A 27,140-nucleotide genomic window follows, 5' to 3' on the forward strand; every position below is an offset into this window, starting at 1 on the left:
GCCTTTTGCTCCTGGAGGGCCTATGTCTTCCTGAACCCTCACCCTTGCACGCTCCTCCAAGGAGGCCTCTCTTCCTTCTGGGGATTCAGAGCAACACATCCAGCCCAACACCAATGACAAGATGCAAGTTTCTGGGATAAGACTTAGACATTCATCAGGAGGCACACACAGGGTATCAGCTACTCTGGAGGGAGCAGAAGCCCACCTCAAACAGTGTAAAATGAGACATTTTACACTTCAGTACATATTTAAGAAGGATCCAGACCTTGATTAAACAACAGTCATAATATATCCCAGAATGGAGGCAGTGCCAATCTCCCCCTCTAAATCAACTTTGTAAATAAGCCCAGAATGAACCATCCCACAGTTTCCTTTTCAGGAAGTACTGACCTAATGTAACAAAAGAAACTGTTCCACCTTCTTTTCTATCCTCAAAGCATAAACTGTTCCTCATCATTAATAAGAGGCTAATTTTGGGTCCCCTGGGTGGCTCAGTCGGTTAAGCAACCAACTCTTGATCTCAGCTTAGGTCATAATCTCAGGGTTGTGGGATCGAGCCCTCCGTCAGGTTCCATGCTCAGCAAGAAGTCGACTTGTCCCTCTCCCTCATTCCTCCCCCTACCCTCTCTCTCTCTCAGATAAATAAATAAATAAGAGGCTAATTTCAAGAATCAGTAAATGAATAATAACATTAACCAGGAAGGTTAAGGCTAAGGAGAAAGGCCTCCCAAGGCCTGGGGATCTCTTGGCAGTCTTGTTGCTTGTGCACCTTCCAAAGGCTGGAAGAGGCCACGAAGCTCATACGAGTGCCCGGCTCTAAGGAAACAGCTGGATGCTAGATTCTTCTGGAGAAAGATGAGGAAAGGGAATTACAGGGAAATGGACAGAAACTTCACTCACCATAAACTGAGGGCCTCAGTAAATCTTGTTAGTCTATGAGCATCTCACACACGGGAGACCGAGTAGAGAGGTATAATGGGATGGTGGTTAAGGCAGCTGGGCTCACAGACCAGCTCTGCCAGTTTCCAGCCTGGGTGAAGATTTACTCTCCAAGCCTCAGTCTACTCAGCTGTAAAATGGGCAACGATACCACAGCAGACCCACATCACAGTGCTATAGAGAGAACTAAGAGATCAGTCATGTGAAGTGCTTCCTGGTGCAGGGCCTGGGACGCAGGAAGTACCAATAACTGCTGGCTACTCTCATCGTTGTTGTATTGTTATCTGGAACTGCCATCCTAACGTGCACGCTCTAGCGGCTGTTACAATGTAAGAGGATTCACATCTCGGGGGCCTCTCCCTGGCCATGTTCTCTCCACAGTGCTGATCCGTCAACTATACACACTCGTGAAATCTGGTTCTTTACAGCCTAGTGAGTTGAATCACCAGTTTCCTGCACAATTCGTCCTCAAAACTGTCTTTCTTGATTTCTCTCTTTAGGGAGATACTCAAAGTAAGTGTACCAGAAGTGGAGCATAGGTTCTGCATTGGTGCCCGGCACATGAACGCTTCCTGTGCTAAGAGCGAGGTTGTTTGAGGGCAGTGCAAGAGTGTGGGGATAAAACCCCTCAAGTTCTAGAATCCACTTCAAATGTGACATGTTGGAGCAACCGCAAGTCAATTTCATGTGGTTCTGCTGTCCCGGAAGTCACGATGGCAGTAAGCAATCAGTCAGGAGGCCCAGACAAATCCAGTTTCTCCTGCGGGAGGGACTGCTGTCTGTACACTCTCATTCCATTTCTTTTTCCTAAAATGCCATGGGGATTACTGGAAAGCTGTTAGCCTCTCTGTAAGTGGGTCGAAAGTCCCTGTGCTGACATACTTACTTCCCGAGAGCGGCTCCTCACGCACTTCCAACAGGTCACCATCCGGCCCATCCAGAGCTTTGCTCATCCCGTGTGGAGACCATTCTGCACCGTCCCCTTCTCCGGAGGGCAAGCTGGGTTGCTCAGCAATGGGCGTCTCCCCGCTGGGGCCCTGGCCTGGCTCCTGGCCGCTGTCTGTCCCTGCCGGAGCACCCGCGTCCTTGTCATCCCCGCACCTGCCCGGCTCCTTTTCCGCAGTTCTGGTGTCCGCTGGGGGCCTGCTGCCTGCTGCCTTCACAGGGCAACCGTACTGAGGTATGACACCGACGAATTTCAGGCCCTGACTCGCAGCCTCCTGGACCTGTGAGGCAAACAAAATGAAGGGGACCGCGTGAATGGGATGTTCTATCAAAGGGGGACATGTGCAACATCCAAAACACCTCGCTGAAGGCCTCTGTGGATACTTCCGTCTGAACATGAAATCTCTCAAGGTGGCAGATGCTCCAAGTCCCCTCTAGGCGGTGGCCACACCCTAAGCCTGGCCCCACTGGGGACAGACAGCATGGGGCTTGCTCTTTTTAACTATGAAGCATGTGGTGAGACAGGGCTGAGATTACATCTCTTCGAAATACTGCATTAGTCCCCTATTGGTTATTTTTTTTCTAAGGGGCTGCAAGAAGGTTCTAAAGGATGAGTTGGAACAAAGAGTTTGAAAGAGGAAGTTCATTTTGGTAAGTTTATTTTTTTCATTATTATTTTTTTTTTCTGATGAATCACCTACTTCCTGCCAATCAGGCTACTGTATAATCCAGTAGGTCTATATAGCCATATACTAACTACCAGATGACATTTTATGACCCAAAGAGCTTCCTCTTTTAAACAATTGTTTTGGCAGAGAAGGGCAGAGGTGGGGAAAATCACCACTGCGTGAAAGCTGGTGTGCACGTTCCCCACAGCGGGGAAATCTGACCGACACCTGCTCCGTGGTGCTCTCCGCCTCAGCCAAAGGCACCCGAAAACCACGCTGGGCCCTCAGGTGTTGCTTGGGCAGACTCGTGACTCTCCAGCCATGGTACACACCATCCAGTCTCAGTCGCAGGTAACTTGCTTCACACTTCCTGAGCCCCTGAGATGGGGGGCTAACAGCCACGCAGAGTACCAAGGCACTTTAACTCTTCCCTCCCTGACAAATACCCCCAGGCAACTGAATTTAATAGTCGCAAGGGAAAGAAAAATGGAAAGTAAGAGCCTAATAAAATCAAGCAAGAGCCAGCCCAAACTAGGAAATCGGCTTTAGGGGACTTTCCGGGGGAGGATGCTCAGGTCATTTTACAGATAAATCAGGAAGTGAAGACCTCAGAGTTATATAAGTCTCAGTCACCAACCCCCGAGTTGATGACCTCAGAAAATCTCGAGGCTTCTGCAGTGGTCATCCACCGTCATTTGAGAATTAGTAAGAAACGCCCCCATGGAGCTACTCTAAGAGACAAGCAAGCCAAGGCAGCCCTCCTTGGATGAACCGCCCTAACTTTAAGCCAAAGGTCATTTCAGTTCAACACTACACATTCTGGAAAGCAGTCTAGAGCAGTTACAAATGTACAGTCCAGTCTTTCTATAAAGTCTAGCCTGTGCTAGAAATAATGACAACAATAGTAGGAATTACCATCTAGTGCAGACCTGCTGTGTCCCAGGCACTGTACTAGGCATTTTCCATAAATTCTTCTGTTTAATTCTTCAAAGACCATTACAAAAAAGAAACTTTCCATGAAACAAACCCCTTTCCATTCTGAAAATTCATTTTTCGCCCATTAATCTGTGATACCCACCTACTTTTAGAAATTGTTTTGGAAAGCTTCTGAAAGCAGACACAGGTAACAAAAGTTTTCAAAAGAAAAGAGGGGGAGATAATTACTGTCCAAGAGCCTTAGGTTAAGGGAGGCTGAGCTACTGCCTACGAAGCCTTGCTCTGAGCTTCCTGGCAACATAGGCAAAGCAATGGATCTTACGAATCTCAAATGAAATGAGGAAACATGCGAGGTCCCTAAGAGAGAAGCATGATTTGCTGGTGAGGAACAGAGAAATTTGTTGTAGGACTCTTGTAGAGCCGTGGAATAAAATGTGCCTTCCGCAGTTTTACAGAAAATGAAGAGACATTTTTCTTACATCACTTATATACTCTTAACCCTTGACAGACGGCAAGGACCTGAGGCTACAGCACAGGGGCGGAGCTAAAATGAGGTGATCCAGGGAGTTGTGGATAGCTGCACAGGCGCGGGCGTATGTCAGAGCTGGGGAACTGGGCCACCTTAGCGCTGACTCCTCCCACTCCCACCGCAGGGGACGGAGGTGGCTTTTTTCTAATCTTAAATTTTCTAAATCTGTGAATTTTTTTGAATTTTTTTTTAAAGATTTTATTTATTTATTTGAGAGAGAGAGAGAATGAGAGATAGTGAGCACATGAGAGGGGGGGAGGGTCAGAGGGAGAAGCAGACCCCCCGCCGAGCAGGGAGCCCGATGCGGGACTCCATCCAGGGACTCCAGGATCATGACCTGAGCCGAAGGCAGTCGCCCAACCAACTGAGCCACCCAGGCACCCTAGATCTGTGAATTATTTCACACCTGACTTGCCTACGCTTCTTCAGAAAGGGTTTGGAAATGGGCTTTTTAAAGTTTTGCACACGTTATGCAAATTCTCAAGGCACTAAAGCTGTAGTAAAAGTGAACGAAACCTAACGGTCACAAATTTTCATATGTGAGAAAACACTATGAATAATTTCCAGATGTAGCTCCTACAGGAAGGACAGTGAGCTCTCTCCCCGCAAGCTGCAGACCTCTGTTTCAGTTGTCAGGCCCCTACACTCCAGTGTGGCTCTCTCCTTCATCAACCGCAACACTGTCGGCACCTGGCCCACTTGCACCCAGCCCCTGCTACGGGCAGAGACAAGACGCCTCTGACTACTGAAGCATTTTTAAAAGCTGGTCCCACCGAGGGCTCGACAATAGGCCAGTCTCAACCTGAGTCATGGGGTTTGAAGGCAGAAAAGGCCTGGCTTGGAGCTCCAGGTGTGAGACTCTGGAACCAGAGTATGTTATGTAACTTTCTAGGCCTCCGTTTTCTCACCCATAAAATGGGGTGGGGTAATCATACTTCTCTTGCAGTTGCTCTGAAGATTAGACGTTATATTTGGCAGGGGTGGGGAAGGAGAGAAGGTACTCCTGACCGTCACTATTGCTCTAACCCCTCTCCTTATCGATCCCAGGCTTCCGTGATCCTGCAGAGACTGCTGACAGTCATCCAGAGTAAGGAGATGAGGACTCTGGACACAGGGTATTATCCCAGTCCTCTCCTTCTTTACTGGGACTTGAAACTGGAATCAGACATGTGCCCTTCTCCCACAACTAACTGGACAACCATCTTCCTTGGAGCTACTATACCTCAAACTTATCCTCCATGCGAGGGGTTCCCAAAGTGGGGTCCCATATTAGCAGCATCAGCTCAGCCTCACCTGGGAACTTGTTAAAAATGCAAATTCTCAGGCCTCACTGACTCAGAAACCCTGAATCAAAACCTCCTTCAGATTTGGTCCCCAAATAGGTTTTTGCCTAGCACAGTATATTTCTGGATCATATCACGATCATGACATGAGGGTAGGGCCCAGAGACTTGTGTTTTAGCAAGGCTTCAGGTGATTTCAATGCACCCCAAATTTGGGAATCAGTATTCTAGAATACACATTTCACACAGGAAGAGTTTTGTGCACTGCTGTGTCCCTGGTGCGAGAATGATGTCTGACATAGAGTAAGTATCTGTGGAATGAATGAATGAATACACTACACAATGAGTGAATATGTATGTCTCCTCTCCCAGAATGAGCTCCTTGAAGGTTGGGGTGGAGACTGCTGAATTTTTCAGCTCCCGAATTCAACACACTGTATTAAGTTCCTACACTGGCCCAGATTAACATTGTACTTAGGTGCTGTGGGTACAAAATAGGAATCCCAACTCTTAAGAATATTCAGCCAATTATTGTAAACAGACTTTAAAAACAATTATACCAACATGGCACAAAAATGCTTATTTTATAATGTTGTATTAAAAAAACCAAGATTCTAAACTTTATAGACACAATATCATGACAACTATGTAATATTTCTATTCGTGTGTAATTTTTCAAAATTTATCTAATGAGTATGCATATTACTTTTATAATTGAAAAAAAGTAAATACTCCACAAAGTTCTCATAGAGAATGATAAATATAGTAATGGATATAAAGGCATAGAAATGACAGTGATTATTTCTGCCTGAAGGGGAGGCTGAAAAGTTTCTGACAGGTCAGGACTGTAACAAATGAAATAATGTAATACAACAGGAAGAGGTGAGGAGTGTGACAGAATTGGAGTGTGTATGCTTCACCTTAAACAGTCAAATTCAATTTTTTTTTCCAAAATACTGTGCTAGGCAAAACCTATTTAGGGACCAAATCTGCAGGAGGTTTTGAAGGATGAATAGGAGTTCACCAGATAGGTGAAAGAAAGGGAGAACGGCAATGCAGGTAAAGAGAAAGAAGGATCATCATGGGCAAAACTTGATGGTATGCAACAGCCTGATGTACTGAAGTAACTTCTATACACGAATATATCTGGATCATTGCAAGAGAAGCCAGGAGTGGGGGGTGGGGACTGGAAATCAGAAGGGCCATATTGTGGATGTCATTGAATGGCATGCCAACAAAGGCTGTGACTTCACCCCGCAGGCCAGCATATTCTTCAACTTTCCCACTGTAGTAACTCCAAGAGCAGAGAATGGAGGTCTGAGGGCAAAGCACAAGATTTCTTTGAATGCTCATCTTTTATCTTAAACACTAATGAGAATTTTGTATCCTGCACCATACTACTATACAATATCAAAACTTTTAAAAAGATGCCAAAGTTAAATGCCTCCCTCCCACCTCCATCCCAAGCCTTCCAGAAAAACTCATGTCTCAGGAATATGAAATGTATGCAAATATGCATAAATCTTTGCAGCTCTGCTTACTTCCTTTGGGTGGATTCCTGGAAGAGGAATTAATGGGTCAAGAGATATTAACTTTTCAGAGGCTTGACACAGGCTGCCAAATTGTTTACCAGAAAGGGGAAGTAGTCCTTTTTAACCAGAGGAACCGCATTTAGATTTTATACAGATCAATATTTGGCTAGACCCTAAGGGCTTTGACTCTTCTAACTCTAGTACAGCACTCTCTTTTTCTCTCTTAAGGTCATTTGACTGTGTTTGTGAAATGGATCCCTGTTTGTTTTTCATTCACTCATTTATTCATTTGTTCATTCACAGCCTTTATTGAGCAAATCTCCTGAGCATACTAATGGGGGACACCAGCTGCCATTTGTTGGGGTTCACCCTCAGCCACCTCTCCTCACCTCTCCTCACCCTATACTCCCTGTGGTGACCTCCTCTACTCCCTTGGGTTTAGCCACTAGTCATATGTCAATTATTCCCAAATCTGGACTCCCCAACTGTGACTTTCCTCTGGAGTTCACACCTACACAACCGATGATCATAGCTGTTGGCTCCATCACCACCCTCATCTCTCAAACTGGAGCCACAAATGTCTTCCTTAGCTCTTGCTTTTCTCTAACTCTGTGTTATCTGCTCACCACACCCTGCCAGATTTATCCCCCCAGTGTTTCTGGAATCCCTCCTCCATTCTCCATACATCTAAAATCAATTTACCTCAGGCCTCATTCTCTGCTGCTGGACACTGCCATTCCTCCAAGCTACACCAGGTCTTCATGAGCATGGAGTCAAATCAATACGGAAGACCAAATCATGAACACCCAGGTCACCTCGTTATGGAATTCCCTGCAGACGGGCACAATTTCTCTAACAACTGTGATTATTAAAACAATAACTGTCAACATTGTACAACTCTTCCAGAAAGAACTTTAAAATGCATTATCTTATGCCCCAAATAATACCTAATGGAAGAGGAAACTGGCTCTGGGACAGTTATGTGACTTGTTGAACTACCCAGGGCTAATCACAAGGCAAAGTCCAGATTCAGCTCAGTATCCTAAATCCAACCCAATGCTCCTTCAATTGTACCACTCTTTCTACTTTATGTAATCTGGCCTGTGCCGAGATGCTTAGTTTGATACCAGTGTAAACTGAAATACACCTGCACCCACCTTCTTATTTCTGCTGCATTTAAGAACCACCACACCCCTGACACTTACAGGAGTACACTACTGGTTTAGGCAGCAAAAATGAAATAAGACTATTTTCAACTGATCCAAGACTTCACCCAACTGCTCTGTAATGAATAAGCACAAATTTGATAGTAACTCTATTTTCCCAACCTAAAATCAGAGATTATGATGTGAAAAAGATTTTTTTCTTTTAAAAAAATTTATTTTTATGAAAAGTCTCAACTTGTTATAAAAAATTAGAGCTTCTTTGGTTACACATATTTTTAAAAGATTTTATTTATTTGAGAGAGAGAGAGAGAGAGAGAGATCATGAGCCGGGGGGCAGAGGAGCAGAGAGGGAGGGAGAAGCAGACTCCCCGCTGAGCAGGGAGCCCCACATGGGGCTCGATTAGGACCCCGAGATCATGACCTAAGCCAAAGGCAGCTGCTTAACCAACTGAGCCACACTGATGCCCCTGGTTATATATTTAAAGAATCACTTTCATGAAAAATAACAACATGACCTTGGACTAGTCCCAGAAAATCTAAGCTGTATTGTCTTTACTCTGCTTTCAAAATGGATACCTGCTGCTAAAGTTCAAATATACACAGGTTTTCCCTACTATCTGAAAATAGTGTGTTTCTATGAAAATTTTTGTCAGCCAAAATGGCATAAAGTGAAGAAGCAATTACCATTAATTTCCATGGAAAAAATTTTTGAGCAGTCCCAGACCCCAAAAAATAACCTCTCTTAAGCTATTCTGATACCTTAGGACACATTTCGCTAATAGATGCACAAAACAACTTGAGATAAAGCACAGATGCTCACAGACATAGCTCAAAGTTATGGAGGCTGGAGGCTGAGATGCGAGTGTAGCTTCTGGGGAAGGAGACTGGTGGGGCCACTGTTACTGTCTGGGGTACATGTTGCCTCTATGATGGTTTACTGCAAAACAAAGTAGTTTTGCTTTTTGCCGTTTTTCATAAAAGCAAAAATCCTCATTGGATTTCTTCCACTTGGTGAAAACAGGTACAAAGGTAGGTTTTTGCAAAAGAGACATGGCATAACATGAACTCTTGAAAAGTGGGGGATACCTGCACTCTGTCTAGTACATGGGTTTATGTTTTAGAGGACATGTATCAGTCAGGGTGAAACCAGTTACAGAGAAATGGAACATGGGTTGGATTTTGTAGAAATGAAAACTATCTGTAACATGAAGAAAGGAGAACAGGCTCCTGCTGACAGGTCAGTAGGAACCGGAGTGCCCACAGGCCATACTAGATGGCATGCATGAAGTGTCAGAGTCAGTCAGAGACCATTTTGTCAGAATCTAGTGAAAAAGGTGTTGTGGTTAATTTTATGTGTCAAATGGCTAAACTATAGCAACCAGTTGCTTGGTCAACACTAGTCTAGATGTTTCTATAGAGATATTTTAAAGATGTGATTAACATCTTAATTAACTGACTTTGAGTAAAGCAGATTGCCCTCCATAGTGTGGATGGGCCTCCCTCAATCAGTGGAAGGCCTTAAGAGCAAAGACTGAGTTTTTCCCGAAGAGGAATTCTGCTTGTAGACAACAACCTAGAAAATCTGCCTGAGTTTACAACCTTCAGACTCAAGACTGTAGCATCACACTTACCTGAGCCTTGAGCTGGCCAGACAGCTCTGCAGGTTTTGGACTTGCCAGTTCCCACAATCCTTAAAACCAATCACTTTCAATCTCAGTATCTCTCTCTACAGATACATCAATCAATAGATAGATAATCCCATTAGGTCTGTTTCTCCAGAGAATTCTGACTAATATAGTAGGAAAACAGGGAAAGGGAAGGAGGGGTATAAGAGCACAGGGCAGACTGATAAAGGACTCTAACTCAAAATCTGACTTGGTGTGAAATGAAGAGATGGCCAGGAGCTCCCAAAAGGCAGGGAGAGAGCGTGTGCCCTAAATAGAAACAAGACCCTAGGACTTAATCTGCCATTGATTCAAGGTCCCAGGGGAGAGGCTGAAGTATGGCAAGAAGTTTACCAGTGGCCACTGTTGTCCAGGTAAAGGAAATTGCCCCACCACATTTTGAGGTGAGGGAAGGTAATCCTTAACTGGCAGAGTTAAGGTCTGCAAGTTATAGGCAGTTTCTAACTCTATGATGAACTTAACGGAATTCTCATAACTCATTAGCTCATTAATGCTGGAAATCAGAAACTCACGGACTTTTAAAAGATATAGAGCTGAGCCATCCAATATGGCAGCTATTAGCCAGGTGTGACTATTTAAATTTAAATTAATTCAAATAAAATTAAATGAAAAGTTCAGTTCCTCAGGCACACTAGTCACATTTCAAGTGTCCAATAGCCACTTGTGGCTAGTGACCATATTACTGGACAGTGAAGATACAGAGTATTTCTATTATCATGTAATAATAAATATTATTATGAGCATAATAAATCATCTAAAATACTGAATAATAGAAACAGAGTTTTCAGCAATGACTTCAGAGGCATAAAACATAGGGAAAAGACTAAGACTCTCTCTCTCTCTCTCTCTCACACACACACACACACACACAATTTACCCTACACCAGACCACTGCCCACTTTGACCCTCCCCCATAACTCATGGGCCACCATTCCGTGACAGCTGACATTTTAATGTCTTTGGGGATTTATGAAATATAAAGGGAACCTAGAGAGGCATGCACTTATGTCAAGAACAGGCACAAAAATGCTGTTCTGAGTTCCACGATTACACATGAGTCTTTACGGTGAATATTTTATCATATGCACACAACCCTTCTCATCTTTTGTCACCTAAACTCTTGTACAGTTTTCTGAAAAGAACGGTTCAAAAATAACATGGATTTTAGCTCAAGTCTGAAAATGCCCTTAGTATTCTTATCTGTTAACATTTAGCTTTAGGAATTGAAACCTTTACTAAGCACTGCTGGGAGTTTAGCGCCATTATCATATAAATCTGCTGGTATTGTGGTTTTCTCCTTTAATGACTGGGAGGGGGAGGTCTTAGAATGAGCTCTGGACAAGGAATCTGAGACCTACAGCTTCAGATCCAAGTCTGCCACTCACTAGCGATGTTACTGGTTAAGCCAGAGGATCTATCTGAACTTCAGTTCCCTCATTTATAAAATGAGGTTAATAATACCCATTCATGGAAAAACTGAGCTTTCCCCCTAAGGTCAGGGACACGGCAGGGATGTCCACTATCACCACTGCTATTCAACATAGTACTAGAGGTCCTAGCCTCAGCAATCAGACAATAAAAAGAAATAAAAGGCATCCAAATCGGCAAAGCAGAAGTCAAACTCTCACACTTTGCAGATGATATGATACTTTACATGGAAAACCCAAAATACTCCACCCAGAACTGCTAGAACTCATACAGGAATTTAGTAAAGTGGCAGGATATAAAAATCAATGCACAGAAATCAGTTGCATTTCTATATACCAACAACAAGACAGAGAAAGAGAAATTAAGGAATCGATCCAATTTACAATTGCACCCAAAACCATAAGGTATCTAAGAATAAATCTAACCAAAGAGGGAAAGAATCTGTACTCAGAAAACTATAGAATACTCATGAAAGAAATTGAAGAAGACACAAAGAAATGGAAAAACATTCCATGCTCATGGATTGGAAGAACAAATATTATGAAAATGTCTATGCTACTTAGAGCAATCTAAACATTTAATGCAATCCCTATCAAAATACCATCAACTTTTTTCAAAGAAATGGAACAAATAATCCTAAAATTTGTATGGAACCAGAAAAGACCACGAATAGCCAGAGGAAATTTGAAAAAGAAAAGCAAAGCTGGTGGCATCACAATTTTCTGGACTTCAAGATCTCTGCAAAGCTATAATCATCAAGACAGTATGGTACTGGCACAAAAACAGGCATATAGATCAATGGAACAGAATAGAGAGCCCAGAAAGAACCTTCAACTCTATGGTCAACTAATCTTTGACAAAGCAGGAAAGAATGTCCAATGGAAAAAAGTCTCTTCAACAAATGGTGTTGGGAAAATTGGACAGCCCCATGCAGAAGAATGAAACTGGACAATTTCCTTACAGCACACACAAAAATAGACTCAAAATGGTTGAAAGACCTCAATGTGAGACAGGAGTCCATCAAAATGCTAAAGGAGAACACAGGCAGCAACCTCTTCGACCTCAGCCGCAGCAACTTCTTCCTAGAAACATCGCCAAAGGCAAGGGAAGCAAGGGCAAAAATGAACTATTGGGACTTCATCAAGATAAAAAGCTTTTGCACAGCAAAAGAAACAGTCAACAAAACCAAAAGACAACCAACAGAATGCGAGAAGATATTTGCAAATGACATATCAGATAAAGGGCTAGTATCCAAAATCTATAAAGAATTTATCAAACTCAACACCCAAAGAACAAATAATCCAATCAAGAAATGAGCAGAAGACATGAACAGACATTTTTCCAAAGAAGACATCCAAATGGCCAACAGACACATGAAAAAGTGCTCAACATCGCTCGGCATCAGGGAAATCCAAATCAAACCACAAAGAGATACCTCCTCACACCAGTCAGAATGGCTAAAATTAACAAGTCAGGAAACAACAGATGTTGGCGAGGATGCAGAGAAAGGGGAACCCTCCTACACTGTTGGTGGGAATGCAAGTTGGTGCAGCCACTCTGGAAAATAATATGGAGGTTCCTTAAAAAGTTGAAAATAGAGCTACCCTATGACCCAGCAATTGCTCTACTGGGTATTTACCCCAAAGATACAGATGTAGTGATCCGAAGGGGCACGTGAACCCCAATGTTTACAGCAGCATTGTCCACAATAGCCAAACCACGGAAAGAGCCTAGATGTCCATCAACAGATGAATGGATAAAGAAGATGTGATATATATGTGATACACACACACACACACACACACACACACACACACACACACACAATGGAATATTATGCAGCCATCAAAAAAGAAATCTTGCCATTTGCAACTATGTGGATGGAACTAGAGGGTATTATGCTAAGCGAAATAAGTCAGTCAGAGAAAGACAATTATTATATGATCTTACTGATATGTGGAATTTGAGAAACAAGGCAGAGGATCATAGGGGAAGGAGATAAAAATAAAACAAGATGAAACCAGAGAGGGAGACAAACCATAAGAGACTCTTAATCTCAGGAAACAAACTGAGGGTTGCTGGAGTGGAGGGGGGTGGGAGGGATGGGGTGGCTGGGTGATGGACATTGGGGAGGGAATGTGCTATGGTGAGCGCTGTGAATTACACAAGACTGATGAATCACAGACCTGTACCCCCGAACAAATAATACATTATATGTTAATAAAAGAAAAAAAAATCAAGACCCGACTATATACTGTCTATAAGAAAAAAAAAAAAAATACCCATTCATTCATTCTATACCTCAATACCTTACTATGTGCTAGGCACTAGGAGCAGGGGACGCAATAGTGAGCCAAACAGGCATCCCTGTGCTCTCAGTTTAATTTGATCCAAGGGGTAACTTAGAGACTCTGAAGAATTAACATGTTCAATCCTTCTCAAACTGTCTATTGCTCAGTTTGAAGGGCCACGGCTTGCCCTTAAATCCCTGGTGGGGCTGGGATTGCAGGGAAGAGATACTGCCTTATTCTCCTCTGCTACTACGGGTGACTTGGTGGGGAGCTCAGAAAATGCTGAAAGAACTTGGAAAACTACAAACTCCCTAAAAAACAAAAGGAAGAGGTGGAGCCCAGCATCCTGGTGACAGTAGAGAATAGATCCATCCTTTGGTAACTCTCTTCAGAGCAGGCATTTCTTTTTTTTTTATTTTTTATTTTTTTAATTTTTTTATTTTTTAAAGATTTTATTTATTTATTTGAGACAGAATGAGAGAGAGAGAGAGAGCACATGAGAGGGGGGAGGGTCAGAGGGAGAAGCAGGCTCCCTGCCGAGCAGGGAGCCCGATGTGGGACTCGATCCAGGGACTCCAGGATCATGACCTGAGCCGAAGGCAGTCGCTTAACCAACTGAGCCACCCAGGCGCCCGAGAGCAGGCATTTCTGACAAAAGGAGTTTTATTGGTCCTCATTATCTGTGTTAATTGACTTAGTTCTTTAATTCAGAGTGTACCTATAATTTCATAATTCATTAAAAGTGTAGTGCATGGGAGTTATAAATCAGTAGAACGGAGAGGGTGTGCTGTTTAACTCCTATTCCTCAAAGATCTTCAATTAGCTATTGGTGCCACCTGAAAACCAACCCACTAGAAGACCCCAACCTGTCAAAAGTCTAAATCAAAGATGCAAAGGGGAGGTAAACAAGGAAAGGCCAATATGTGAGGAATGACTCAGTGGTACCTCACGTAGCAGCCAAGTGGACAGTAGGGAAGGGCCAGAGCTGGACCTAAGGAAGACCTAGAGCCAGTGTCTTCAGCACAGTCAGGAAACTTTCTCCAAGTTTTGCCCCTACTTTTCTTTGTTAGCATCATCCTTCTTTCTTATTTAGGACAAATTTTCTCCATGTGGCAGGAAATAGGATCATTGCCAACTTCCGAGTTTTCTGCTTACAGAAAACTCAGCCTAGCCACTGGAGATAGAATGCCCAAACTTCCTGGTTACACACTGCAAAAGATCCCAGAGAAGGGCTCTGATTGGCCCAGCTCAGATGAGGTGTCCACTTCTGGGCCAGTCAGCTCTGGCCAGGGTAGAGCTGGGTGGCTCCCATGGAAGTCATCTGGCTGGATTATTGAAACAAAGGTTAGCAACATGAAGAGGTAAGAAAGTGTCATAAGTTAGGTAGAGGAGAACAAATGCTCAGTATGCCTGCACAGAAAATCCATAATCACAAAAGCTTATATTTATTGAACACTCACTGTGTGCTGCAGACTATTTTAAGGGCCAGATAGAGGTTAACTCGTTTAATCCTTTAATAACAGTAATAGTAGATTTTCTTTTTTATCCCCATGTTACAGATCAGAAAACTGAGGCACAGAGAGGTTGCACAGCTTGCCCAAGGGCACACAGCCAGTAAATGGCAAGTAGGATTCAAACCTAGGCAGTTTGGTTCCAGACTCCATATTCCTACCTATTATACTGGTCAGCATTATATTGTCTATACTCTATCCTATACTCTAACCCATATTATGAAATACCAGGGCTAGATCATGAAGACTGTTGAATCTTTAGAGTCTGGACTTTTTACTCTGTAAGCAATGAGGTGCCATCATGGGGTCAGAGCAGCAGTCAAACAATCAGGTTTCTCCCGAGGAAAATTTATCTGTCCACAGGATGTGGTATGAATTGAGGTGGGGGGTGGTAGTAATAGAAGTGAGCAGACAGGAGGCAAAAAGAGTGGTTGAAGGCCTGGGAGTCACTGCAGAGCTTGTGAGAAAGGTCATAAGAGCTACGCCTGCCTGGGAAGGATGTGAGTGAGAGGTAGATGGGAGACCAGAAGTAGAGACAACAGTCTGTTGACTAAAAGGCCAGACACCACAGGACTCTTAAACCATTGGTAATCACCCAAACAAGGACATTTTTTTTTTTTTTTTAAGATTTTATTTATTTATTTGAGAGAGAGAATGAGAGAGAGAGAGCATGAGAGGGAGGAGGGTCAGAGGGAGAAGCAGACTCCCTGCTGAACAGGGAGCCCGATGCGGGACTCGATCCCGGGACTCCAGGATCATGACCTGAGCCGAAGGCAGTCGCTTAACCAACTGAGCCACCCAGGCGCCCCCAGAAAGCTGCTTTAAAACAGACTCCCATGACTGCTCTCTCTCATCCTTCCCTGCCCAATATGTGATCTGCTCCTTCCATCACTCTCCTGCTATTACACCCTTGGCTTTCTTTGCCTGGCCCCTCCCACCATGTCAAATCCATCCCATCCACTCAGGGTCACAACAAGGAAGGCTCAACATCGTCCATCTAGACCATGAGTAGACCCTGTACTGACCTGTGATCCCTCCATCTACCCCTAGCCAGCGCTCCTGTTCTCCCCCTAGGGGGCAACCCCCACACCTTGTTCACGCCCCTCCTCTTTGAAGAGCCTTTGTTCTTTTACCATTCAAAGTTTGTTCCCTTCATGGTCTAAGCGGATCCCTCTGTTTGGGAGGCTGTTTCACCCAAACCCCCCATGACTGGTTTCTCCTTGCTTACCAGGGTCCTCTCTCCCCATTTATGGCCCTCCCTGAAATCCCAGTCTAAAAACGGTCACCTGGTCACGCTTCAACATATCTCTTTCCTTAATTTTCATCATATCACTTACTTCCACCTGTTTCCTTATTAACCTTTATCTTTCCCAGTTGAATGAGAACTCTGTGAAGTCAGGAATGTTGTCTGTTTTGTTCCCTACGATGTCTCCAGTATCTGAAACAGTTGTTGGTACCTTGTAAGTCCTCAATAAATGTCTATTAAAGGGAAGAATAGGAAACAGATGAAATTTGCAGCATCTGAGGTTACTTCTAAGTGGAATGTCTACGACTCTACGATTTCAGGAACGATCCATCTGGGGCCAATAATGTTTTGCAAATAACACTCAATTGAGATTTTGAAAATCTGCACATCATTTGCTACTCATCTCACTTTAACAGTGAAAAAAACCTGAAGCCTAGAAAAATTAAGGGGCTACGGGTCCAGGGGTACATCTTAAGAAAGCCAACTGTTAAAATAATTTGTAATCCCTTGGGTTCCTAGTCCATCTCTTAACAAACCAGGTCAATCTTCCCCTTAGGCAAAAGAAAATATACAGCAATAAACAATTTGTTCATATCAGTACTTCTTATCAAGGTAAAAAATGCCCCATAACTGGTCATTCCTTGGGGCCTTCTTTCTTAAAGGAACTACCTAACACAAGACTATGCATTTCCTTAAAAAACAAAATGAAACAAAACAGCTAGAATTCAGAATCCTGGAGCTGTTGAGGTTGACAACCCTAGTTTTATACTTTGGTTAATACCAGAGACCCTGGAATTACAGGCGTGGGGCAAAAACCTTAAGGGTTTATTAAGACTCCTGAGAATGTTCTGGAAAACCAGTTTTAGAGTCTTCATGGAACTCAAATCTCAGGACCACAGTTAAATGATTGAGGCAAAAGAACGTAAGTTTAAAGAACTTTAACCAAGAGCAGATGTTTCCCTTCACACCATGCTGCTTTAACATCCAGTATTTGTGATCCCCCCCACCACCATTCCCTGATTTACACAGGCCTCCAAAACACTGATGAAAGGCACTTTAACAAAATGTTGAAATGGTATGGTTGGACCAGCGCTATCCTAGTTTTACCTCTTGGTTTAACAACAAAACAAAACAAAACAAAAAAACCTTTTCTATTCCCATGACTTCAGACCAACAAAAATATAACACGGTCCTAATGGCATTTGAAACCCCCATGGTAAACAGAGCAGTTAAACTAAGTACTTGGGGATGGTTTTCATTACAATGTGCTAAAGAAATGAATGTTTTATTGTTCCTTTGTAAATACCCTGGAGAACCCCAGACAGTTCTTCTGGAAGATGGAAATGATTTGAGGAAGTTTCAGATCTCATGAAGGTATGTGATCTCTTTGAGTAACAAATAGGATTTATTTTGGGGGGGCAGGGCTTTGCATTCACAACTATTGAGAATTACACTTAAAGATTATTTTCAATGTCCAATAACCCTTATATTCGATACTCAATTCGCCTTCTTTTTTATTTTTTATGTATTCCATATTTGCTTTAGCATGGTCTCAAAGTTCTCTCCCAGTAGAATGAACTGTAAATGAACATAGCATGTTCAAATTCATGTATGTGGCAGACTGCATCTTCCAAAGATGGCCACAACAGGATTTCACATTCTAAATGGTCTGCTAGGACCATGCCACTCCCCCACCAAGAAGCAGAGTCTATGTCCCTCTACTTGAACCAGTGTGGGCTGCTGTGATGGTTTTGACCAATGAGTAAGGTAAAAAGGGTGCTACGTAACTTTCAAGGCCTGGTATAAAAGTTCCATGAATGTCCACCTTGTGCTCTTGGGATGCTTGTTCTTAGGACCCCGCCATCATGTTTTGAGGAAGCCCCCGAGTCTATGGAGAGGCCTGTAGTCAGCAACAACTTGTCAGTCACGTGAGTGTGCCATATTGAAAGTGGATCCGCCCAGCCACGTGAAGCTGCCCCAGTTCATACCACGTGGAACAAAGATTAGTTACCTCTGCCGAATCCTGCCCAAGTTGTAGATTTGTGAGCAAAATAAAAGACTGTTGTTGTTTAGGATAGTTCATTACACAGCAATAGACATCCTCTTAAAATACAGCAATGCTCACTAACTCATACCCATGGGAAGATACCAGACTCTAGTAATTTCTTAAAGTCAAATCCACATCCTTTATAAAGGATGCAGTTAGCAGCACTCTCAAATATGCAGAAATGTAAACAAGGATAACATGAATACTTCCAAGGAGTGGGCCTTGAGGGATACGCTTTAATTGAAAGGTAAGAAGAGTTTGTAATTAGCTTCGCAGTTTGTGATGATGCCTCCAAACTGCTGGAACTAGCAGGTACTCGGAGGTGAGCCTGGTCCCTGTGGTGTGCCTTACGTTATTAATTGGCTGAGCAAACCTGTAGACAAACACGAGCTCAGTTCTTGTTTATTGCAAGTTACAAATGTGCAGAATGTGAATGCATGATGATGTTTTACTATTCAAGAGCGACACAGAATAATGCCCACATTCCCAGGCACTGTCAGAGTGAGAAGGGGTTGTAGAGACCTCTGCTAAGCGTGAGGCTTAGGGGAAAAAAATCCTTCTGTGTTATTCTTCAGGTGTCATAAAGAGAATCTTCCATTGCCTTCTGGGGAGCGTCTCAGAAGGTAGGCAGAGTAGCAGCTACATCTCTCATTCAAAATGGGAAGTCATTGAAATAAAGTTTCTACACCAACTGAATGATAACGAGTTCCATCAAAAGCTAACTTTATTTCTACCAGGAATATATTTAAACATTTTCTTTTAAAGTTTTCCCATCTTTTCAGGTATTTTCTTTTGACTTCCACTCCCTGTGTTCTCCATACCCCAACCTTTTTCTCTCTGAAGACGCTTTCTTTATAAAAACTTCTTTGCCTTCTGCTCAACCCTTCCCTTATCACCCCACCAATAACATCTTACTGCCTCCACCAATAACATCCCTATCTCTGCCGCCAATAACATCCCTATTTAAAGAAAATGTGATACATGTAAATGATGGACTATTGCTCAACCATTAACAAGAAGTAAATCCTACCATTTGCAACAACATGGATCAGGACCTCGAGGGCATGATGTTAAGTGAAATAAGTCAGGCAGAAGAAGACCAATACTGTATAACTTATACATGAAATCTAAAAAAGTCAAACTCACAGAAACAGAGTAGAATGGTGGTTACCAGGGGCTGGGGGTGGGGCAGGAGAAACAGGGAGGTGGGGGTCAAAGGGTACAAATTTAGGGTTATAAGATTAATACATTCTGGGAATGTAATGCACGCCATGATGACTATTGTTAACAATACTCTACATATTGCATAATTGAAATTTGCTAAGAGAATAGATGTTAATGTTCGCACCACTAAAAAAAGTAACTATGGATGTGTTAATTAACTTTAATGTGGCAACGACTTCACAATATGTAGGTATATTGAATCATCATGTACACCTTAAATTTACACAGTGTTATTTGTCATTTTTATCTCAATAAAGCTGGGGGAAAAAAATAAGATTCCCCACTACCCCCACCAATATACCATCCCTCTCACCCCCACCAATAATACCACTACTACCCCAAACAATAACATCCCTAATATCCCATCAGATTACATGTCTACTACCCATCCTCCCCAGCTACCTTTTCAATATGTAGGAAGGCTGCTGTAAGGCTAACAGAATGAAGATATAGACTGGGAAGTAATTAATTAGATGGGAAACCTTGGTTTGATCCATTTTCTCTGACTGCTTAGGCTAGACGTATAATAACTGGTTATTAGAGTACTGGGGCCTTTTGTCCAAACATGCATATATTGTGTTACTTTTACAGATTACAGCACCACCCACATCATGATAATCTATCTTAGTTTTTAGTCCCGTAAACACTTAAGTCAGAAGTGATCCAACAAGTGAATCATTTAAAGTTTCAATTTTCCTCACAACATGTTTTTTTCAGCTGGAGTCTCACTCAGACGGCAACCTTGACTTCTAACCTTAAAAAAAAAAGAAAAAAATGTGCAAAAGTATCAGCCCTTATATTAAACTCCAGTCACAGTTGTTAGTTAAGGGGGGGAAGACAAAAACAGTTATCACTCAACAAACTTTGACTTACTGGATGGAGAGCCCAGGGAATACTACAGTGAGCCCGTCTGGCACTCAAATTCAGCATGCCACCATTATAAACCATAAATCAGTCAAATAAACCTCTTTGATGAGGGAGAAATCATTCCAAAGCCGGACTGACCACAGAATCACAAACTATTAGAGATTACCAATGCGCAAAGGCCTCATTTTATAGGGAAGAAAACAAAGAATTCAGAAAAGTGATGTGCCTTGTGTAGGTGACTGTTATTAGTTAAGTAGCAGGTTTCCTTTACTGGAATCGGGAGAAAATTCTGGAATCGGGCTTTTGAATTTCCAGAGTTCTCCTCGAGGAGGCAAGTCAATTTCAGTAAATGAGTACTCTGTGTCCAAGTGCTTTCCCCCACCCCTCCCCCCAAGCCCTGTTCGACATGGCTGACTGATCCCAATGCGACTGGCTCTCTGAGTGGGAATTCTCCCCCAAGGCAGAAAGGGAAAACCTTACATGGGTGGTAACCCCGTCACACAGTCTCTCAAAAACCCTCAGAAAAGATCCCACGTAATCTCAAGCAATCAAAGTGAAACCTTCCAGTTTCGGGTGAAGATAAAACAGGCAGCCTAACTGCTTGGCAGGATAAACTCCACTTCTCAGAGGAGACACCCCACCCTCTGTATGCCGTGGGGTTGGTCCAAATTCCCACATTCATTGTCTGTGCTGGATCCCCTACAAATCTGGCAGACAGGAGGCCGCACCGAGTGGGGATGTTCGGCACCTCTGAACAACGCAGACGGGGAAGTTCAACCTGTGCTGTGAACCCGACATGTGTTCACTGACGGTGCATAATTAGCACTCAAAAGATGTTCCATCTCATATATATATATATATATATATATATATATATATGTGCATGCATGCCACTTTGGAACCTCTCCTGGTGATAACAGCAATTTCCCTATTTGTAAACGTGTCTGCCGAGAAGCATGAAGTAGAAATGGGTGACACGAGGACCTTCACAAATCACTTCCAGAAAGGGTTTACTCAACAGGTTTCAAACACCCTGAACACTGGAAAAAGCTACTGCGAGTTACAGGAAAAAAGAAAACGTATGAACATCTGTCTCCTTTATCTTCATTGCATTCCTCTGAAAGCATCTGTCTACGCAATTCTGACACCGCTCAAGCCTCGGAAACCCACCGGCTCTCGCTCTTCCATTCCATAAATATTCACCGAGCATCTGCGATATGACCTACACTCTTCTTGCTATGGAAACAAGGGACAAGAAACAATAAACATAATAACTAAGTGAAAATAGTAAAGCATGTCTAGGAGGCAAAAAGAGCCACAGATGAGAGAAACAGAGAAGAGTAAAGGGAATCAGTAGGCTGGGGAGTGGCAAGGCATAAGGTACTCTCTTAAAAATGGTGGGCAGGGTGGGTGGGCTCTCTGAGAAGGTGAACTTGAGCAGAGATCTGAAGGAGGTGAAGAAGTCAGTCAAACAGATACTTAGGGGGAGGAAGGTATCTCCCCTGCCAAGAGTTAAGCCAATATTCACTAGCGGCAACACGATGACCCCCTCCACAGTAAGCTGAAAGGGGAAATACACAGCCCCATATATAATCACACGCTGCATCTCCTGGCTATACCCTGGGTTTTACCCCCTAAATGTTATTTCTCAGGAAAGAGGGAATTAATTACTTCACATGCTGACAGACTTCTACAAAGTCTCTCACAAAACAAGGGCTCTCTGCCACTTTATTTTGAAGAGCAAAATGCTTACTAGGGACAACACATTAATCAAAACTGGTTTGGGAACTTTATTAAAGTCATCTGATAGACTTAATTTTTTAGAAGGAGGGAGACACACCTAACAAAAATTTTAAAAAATTCCTATGGCATGAAACAACATTTTGGGTGCTGCAGTATGCATGCTTCTTAAAGATGGCATTTAAAAAAGCAACGTACAACGGGAAGCCTGCTTCTCCCTCTGACCCTATCCCCTCTCATGCTGTTTCTCTCTCTCTCTCTCAAATAAATAAATAAATAAATAAAATCTTAAAAAAAAAAAAAAAGCAACGTACAAATTCTATACACAAATGAAAATGAACAAACTACTAAGAAGACCCTGATAGGACACATAGAGTGTTGAGTGTTGAGCAAAAAAGGCCATTTACGAGAGATTTCACTTGTATGAAGTTCAAAACCAGGCGAAACTAACCTTTGGTGTTAGAAATTAGACAGGCTGTCTCTGGGGAGGAGGTGGGGGGAAGTAGCGGGAGTGGCCAGAAGAGGGCTTTGGGCTGTTCTATTTCTTGACTTGGGTGCTGGTTACCCAGGTGCATTCATTTTGTGCAAACTCACTGAGCTATACACTTACGATTTATGCACTCTCCTGTATTTGCGTTATCTTTAATAAAAAGAGAGATTTTTTTTTTTAAAGTTTGCATTATGGAGATTTCTCATTCACCTCTGAGCTGGATAAGAAAAAAAAACAACTATCCTAGCGTTAAATGAATGAGTATTTTTTGACTTAAGATAGAGCTTCTAGTGATGGCATCACTCATGATTTTTTAAAGCATTGAATTCCCCAAACAATTTGGATGAAAGTAAATATGATGAGCTTAAAACCTTATTTTAGATGCCCCAAAAAGTCACTCTGGTGACGATAAAGACACTGAAGGCAAAGATGCATGAAAAGAGTAGGAATAAAAGTGTTTTGTGAAATGTAAACATGGGGAGAAAAGTATTATTTCCAAATGGATATATTTTATATATCTAAAAAAGGCAGGTACAGCTAAATTAATAATTAATATTATAAACAAAAATTTAATTATTCCAAATATATTCCTAAAAGGCTGTAAAGTTGGCTCCAAGTTGTGTTCTGGATCTTTCCATGAGGAAAATTTTCCTCTCTTATCCAACATATGCTATGTACTGATACTGCTCCTTGCTCCTTGTGGCCGACAAGACTCATAACCACAATTCTGTGTCAACTAGAAAACACGATAACCACAATTCTGTGTCAACTAGAAAACACGGAGAGCCAAAACTGTTTAAATAAATGAACCCCACAGAACTATGCGGTCCACGATAACATGTGGCTATCAAGCACTTACAATGTAGCTAATGCAACTAAGGAGCTGAATTTTTTGTTTTATTGAATTTTAATTAACTTCAACTTAAATTTAAAAAGTGAAGCAGTAGAAAATATTTTTTCTGTTAAACACAACTCTATTTTGTAGGACATTTCACTTTAACTCTTAGAAAGTTAGCATCCAAACTGAGATGTGATACAAGTATAAAATATATACCACATTTCAAAGATTTTGTTTGCAAAAAAAAAATATGAAATATCTCATTACAAGTTGAAAACATAGTATTATGGATATATTTTATATATATATATAATAAAACATTGATAAAACATAGTACTAAACATAGTTCAATAAAATATAGTACTAAAATTAATTTCACCCTTGTTTTTACTTTTTTAACAAGGCTACCATAAAATTTTAAATTACATGGGTGGCTGACATTCTATTTCCATTGGACAGCACTGCTAAGGAATAAAATGCCACTTGTGATTAGCGACTATAGGGGAGAGATAAAAGAATGAGAAATCAAAGTTGGAAAAACCAATATATTTGAAGATCTGATTAACAACTATGGCGGAGTACAGGGTGGGGGTGGGGAGAGAAAGAAAAGGGGAAACATGCCCAAGAAACCAGTGCTTCTTTTAAAGGCCCGTGGTCAGATAAGCGGGGACGGACCCAGACAGCAGGGCAAACGCTATCTATGATTCCGCAGCTGTCAACAAATCCAATGACCTAGTTTTTGCTGACTATGTGTTAGAAGATGGCCATGTGTGTTATTAAAAAGCAAGAAGAATGACAGAGGCGCTGAGCACATGTCTTTCTAGAGTAACAAAAGAGAGGAGGGAGTTTTAAATTGCCCTGCTCCAGATTTCCCCTTCATTAGAGGTTTGGGGGAGGATTAGGAAACACCAAGTGTCTGGGCATAAAAACCTGTTTTAGCAGAACCAAGAAAGTGCGATGAAGTCCTTCACGCTTGTGAGCGATGGCCATTGTGTGCAGTTGGGAGACGTTAGGAACCCACTGTAAAAAGAGAGGAGACTCTGATCCTACTGCTGCTAACTACCTGGGATTGTCCCTGGTGGTACAGAAACAGGTGTTTGGGAAAGAGGAGAAGCAAGGGGAAAGTTCTTAAATTATATCTGAGAAATGCCGCGGTAAAGTAAGTAAGCAGGTTTCTTACTGCAGACCTTTTCAGAAGCTTGACTCTTTGAAGGAGCATCATGACCCTTTCCAAGAGGATTTACAACATGCATGTTCCCAAAACACATGGACTACAGCACCTCTTTTGCTGAGGAGCATTGCAGGAAGGGCACATTACCAAGAAGCGCTGGGTTAGGAGGAAGAAACTCCAGATCTTTAGCTCCTTCTGGCTTTACCCTCAGCCCCAAAGGAACATTACTGTCTGCTATAAGCATGGTTCGGAGGCACTGGGAACTAGAACCTGCTGGTCATCCCAGCTCATCCATCACCAGACTCCTTCTGACGTTGACTTCAATAGCTGTGAGAGCAAGGTACATCTCAGGTGTGGCCACAGCTGTGTCCTAGAGAAGCACCCATCTTCCTCAGCTTCTGGACCTCCCAGGCTGGCCTAAGGCCAACCAAGCATCCGGCCTCAGGCAAAGTTATGTGTGCCCTGGTGTCATCAGCCTCCTACCCACAAGTGGAGATGGAAGAGATATTAGCCTCCCACCATGCCAAATGCAACCCAGGAGGGTGGGAAGGCGTCCTGAGAAGTCTGACAGCCAGGCTGAATTTCTCCCTAGAACAAAGCATTCATGGGCACCTATCTGCCATCTCTCTTGGTGTATTTTCTGTTTTCCCTCCACTCTTTTGTCTGCTCCACTAGCTCCGAGAATATTTTCTGATTCCTTGTTTTCAGGGCAATTTCTCTGCAGAGACCACAAAGGAATGCAGGCCTGACAGCCACCAGCTGCCCATAGAGCCAGCAACAGGCTGCTTTCTGTTCTAGGCACATTTAAATGCCATTTTTAGCAATCCCCAGTTAATTCTGTTTCTGATTCAACCTACAAGTTTGCTTATTATTATTATTTCAGGCGATATGTGTTGCAAAAGCTAAAAATTACATAGAATCGCAATGCTTCATACACGGGCAAGTTCTATTTCCCTTGTCGCGTGTTAAAATTCAGTTGGTTAATAAAAAATTACATTAAGGAGAACAATGAAGATAACACAGCAAGCCCGTGGAAAGAAAGAACATCTTAAATTTTTTTTTTTTTAAAGATTTTATTTATTTATTTGACAGAGAGAGAGAGAGCACAAGTAGGCAGAGAGAGAGGGAGAAGCAGACTCTCCACTGAGGAGGGAGCCTGACGTGGGGCTCGATCCCAGGACCCTGGGATCATGACCTGAGCCGAAGGCAGCCGCTTAACTGACTGAGCCACCCAGGCGCCCCAAGAACATCTTAAATTTAAAAGTGAAAAAAACAAAACAAAAAACTCACAAGACCAGAAATCTCAGAACCATCTTAGGAAGAACACAGGAACACACATGAGTTCTATGGGGTAAAGGGCAGTGGTTTTTAATTAGAACCCAAAGACAACAGCCCAACAACCACAACTGTCTGCTGGAAATGGAGAGGCCACCAAAGCAGCCTCCACAGAGGTGGCCAACGACCTCATGACCACACCACCAAGGCCCTTTCTGATTTGCAGTCTTGGGGCACCAACAGGGTTGACAGACTCTCCCTTGCTGAGGCAACCTCGGCCTGCATCCCCCACTCTCTTCCCGTTCCCCTCAGACCTCTTAGTGACTTCCTTTCTGCCTCTTTTCTCTGCATGGCCTTTGGTGCTGGAATTCCCCGGGGCTCATCTCCCTTCCTTTTCAGTGATTTCATCCATGACCAAGTTTCAATTAGCATTTTCCAGCTGGTGTCTCCAGCCCTGATGGCTGCCTTGAGCTCCTGCACTGGAGAAATGATGCCCCGGCCCACAGTCCTCCTAATCTCAGCAAAGGCCCCTGTCTGTCCAGTTGCACAGGCCAAACCTGCCCCTCTCCACCGTACCCTGTGACCCAATCCCTAAACTCTGTGGGCTCACCCAACCTGGGCCTGCCTCCACCTTTAACTCACCTCTGACTTTGTTTAACTTTCTCCTCTCTACTGGTAGCTTTTAGCTCCTACTTAAAGCAAAGAAAACTTCCTCCACCTGTACCCTGAGCCACCACTTCCTTTCTCTCTTTCCAAACTCATATATTCTTAAACCCATGGAGGGAGGCCTCTGCCTTCTCTACTCTTAAAAACTGCTCTCGTAAGATTTACCAGTAGCCTCTGGTGGCCAAACCCAGTGGGCCACCCAACCAGTGGGTTCTGAATCGACCTCTTTCCTGCTTTTATACTATTTTATACTATTCTCTTCCCCCAGATTCTGTGACATCATGTTCTTCCTTTTCTCCCCTTGTTTCATAGAAGTTCTTTCTTTTTCTCCTTCTCTGGGTCTTCCCCAGAACTCTAGCCACAGTGCTCTCCTCTCTCCCCTCTGCAAGCACAAATAAGTTCTCAGGTCATGACTCCATCCTATCTCATGGCTTTGCCACCTCAACCAATGGCTACTCAATGTGTGGTCCTCAGCCCATTGCTGCTCCACCAACTTTCTGTTAACAATCCACAACAAGATAGATACACGAAGTCAGAGTGAGCATGTAGATACTCTTCTAGCTATTCAACACTGCCACCATGTTTCTTTTGTATTTTTGAAAGTATCGCTTCTTAATGGACTGGAAAAAAACCAAATCAAATAAACAAAAAAATTGGTCCTTCA

General features: G+C 42.8%; 1 protein-coding gene across 3 annotated transcripts in view; it reads right to left on the bottom strand.

Annotated features, from left to right (window-relative positions):
- Positions 1-27,140, bottom strand: part of RFTN1 (raftlin, lipid raft linker 1) — a 192,143-nt gene that overhangs the window by 55,317 nt on the left and 109,686 nt on the right. For all 3 annotated transcript variants that reach the window (XM_032408761.1, XM_032408760.1, XM_032408759.1), the window contains exon 5: positions 1,826-2,165. In XM_032408761.1, the coding sequence (XP_032264652.1) occupies positions 1,826-2,165 (340 nt within the window). The remainder of the gene's footprint in view (positions 1-1,825; positions 2,166-27,140) is intronic.

The sequence above is a fragment of the Phoca vitulina genome, unplaced genomic scaffold, assembly GCF_004348235.1.
Source record: "Phoca vitulina isolate PV1807 unplaced genomic scaffold, GSC_HSeal_1.0 scaffold10, whole genome shotgun sequence".
NCBI classification, from domain to species: Eukaryota; Metazoa; Chordata; class Mammalia; order Carnivora; family Phocidae; genus Phoca; species Phoca vitulina.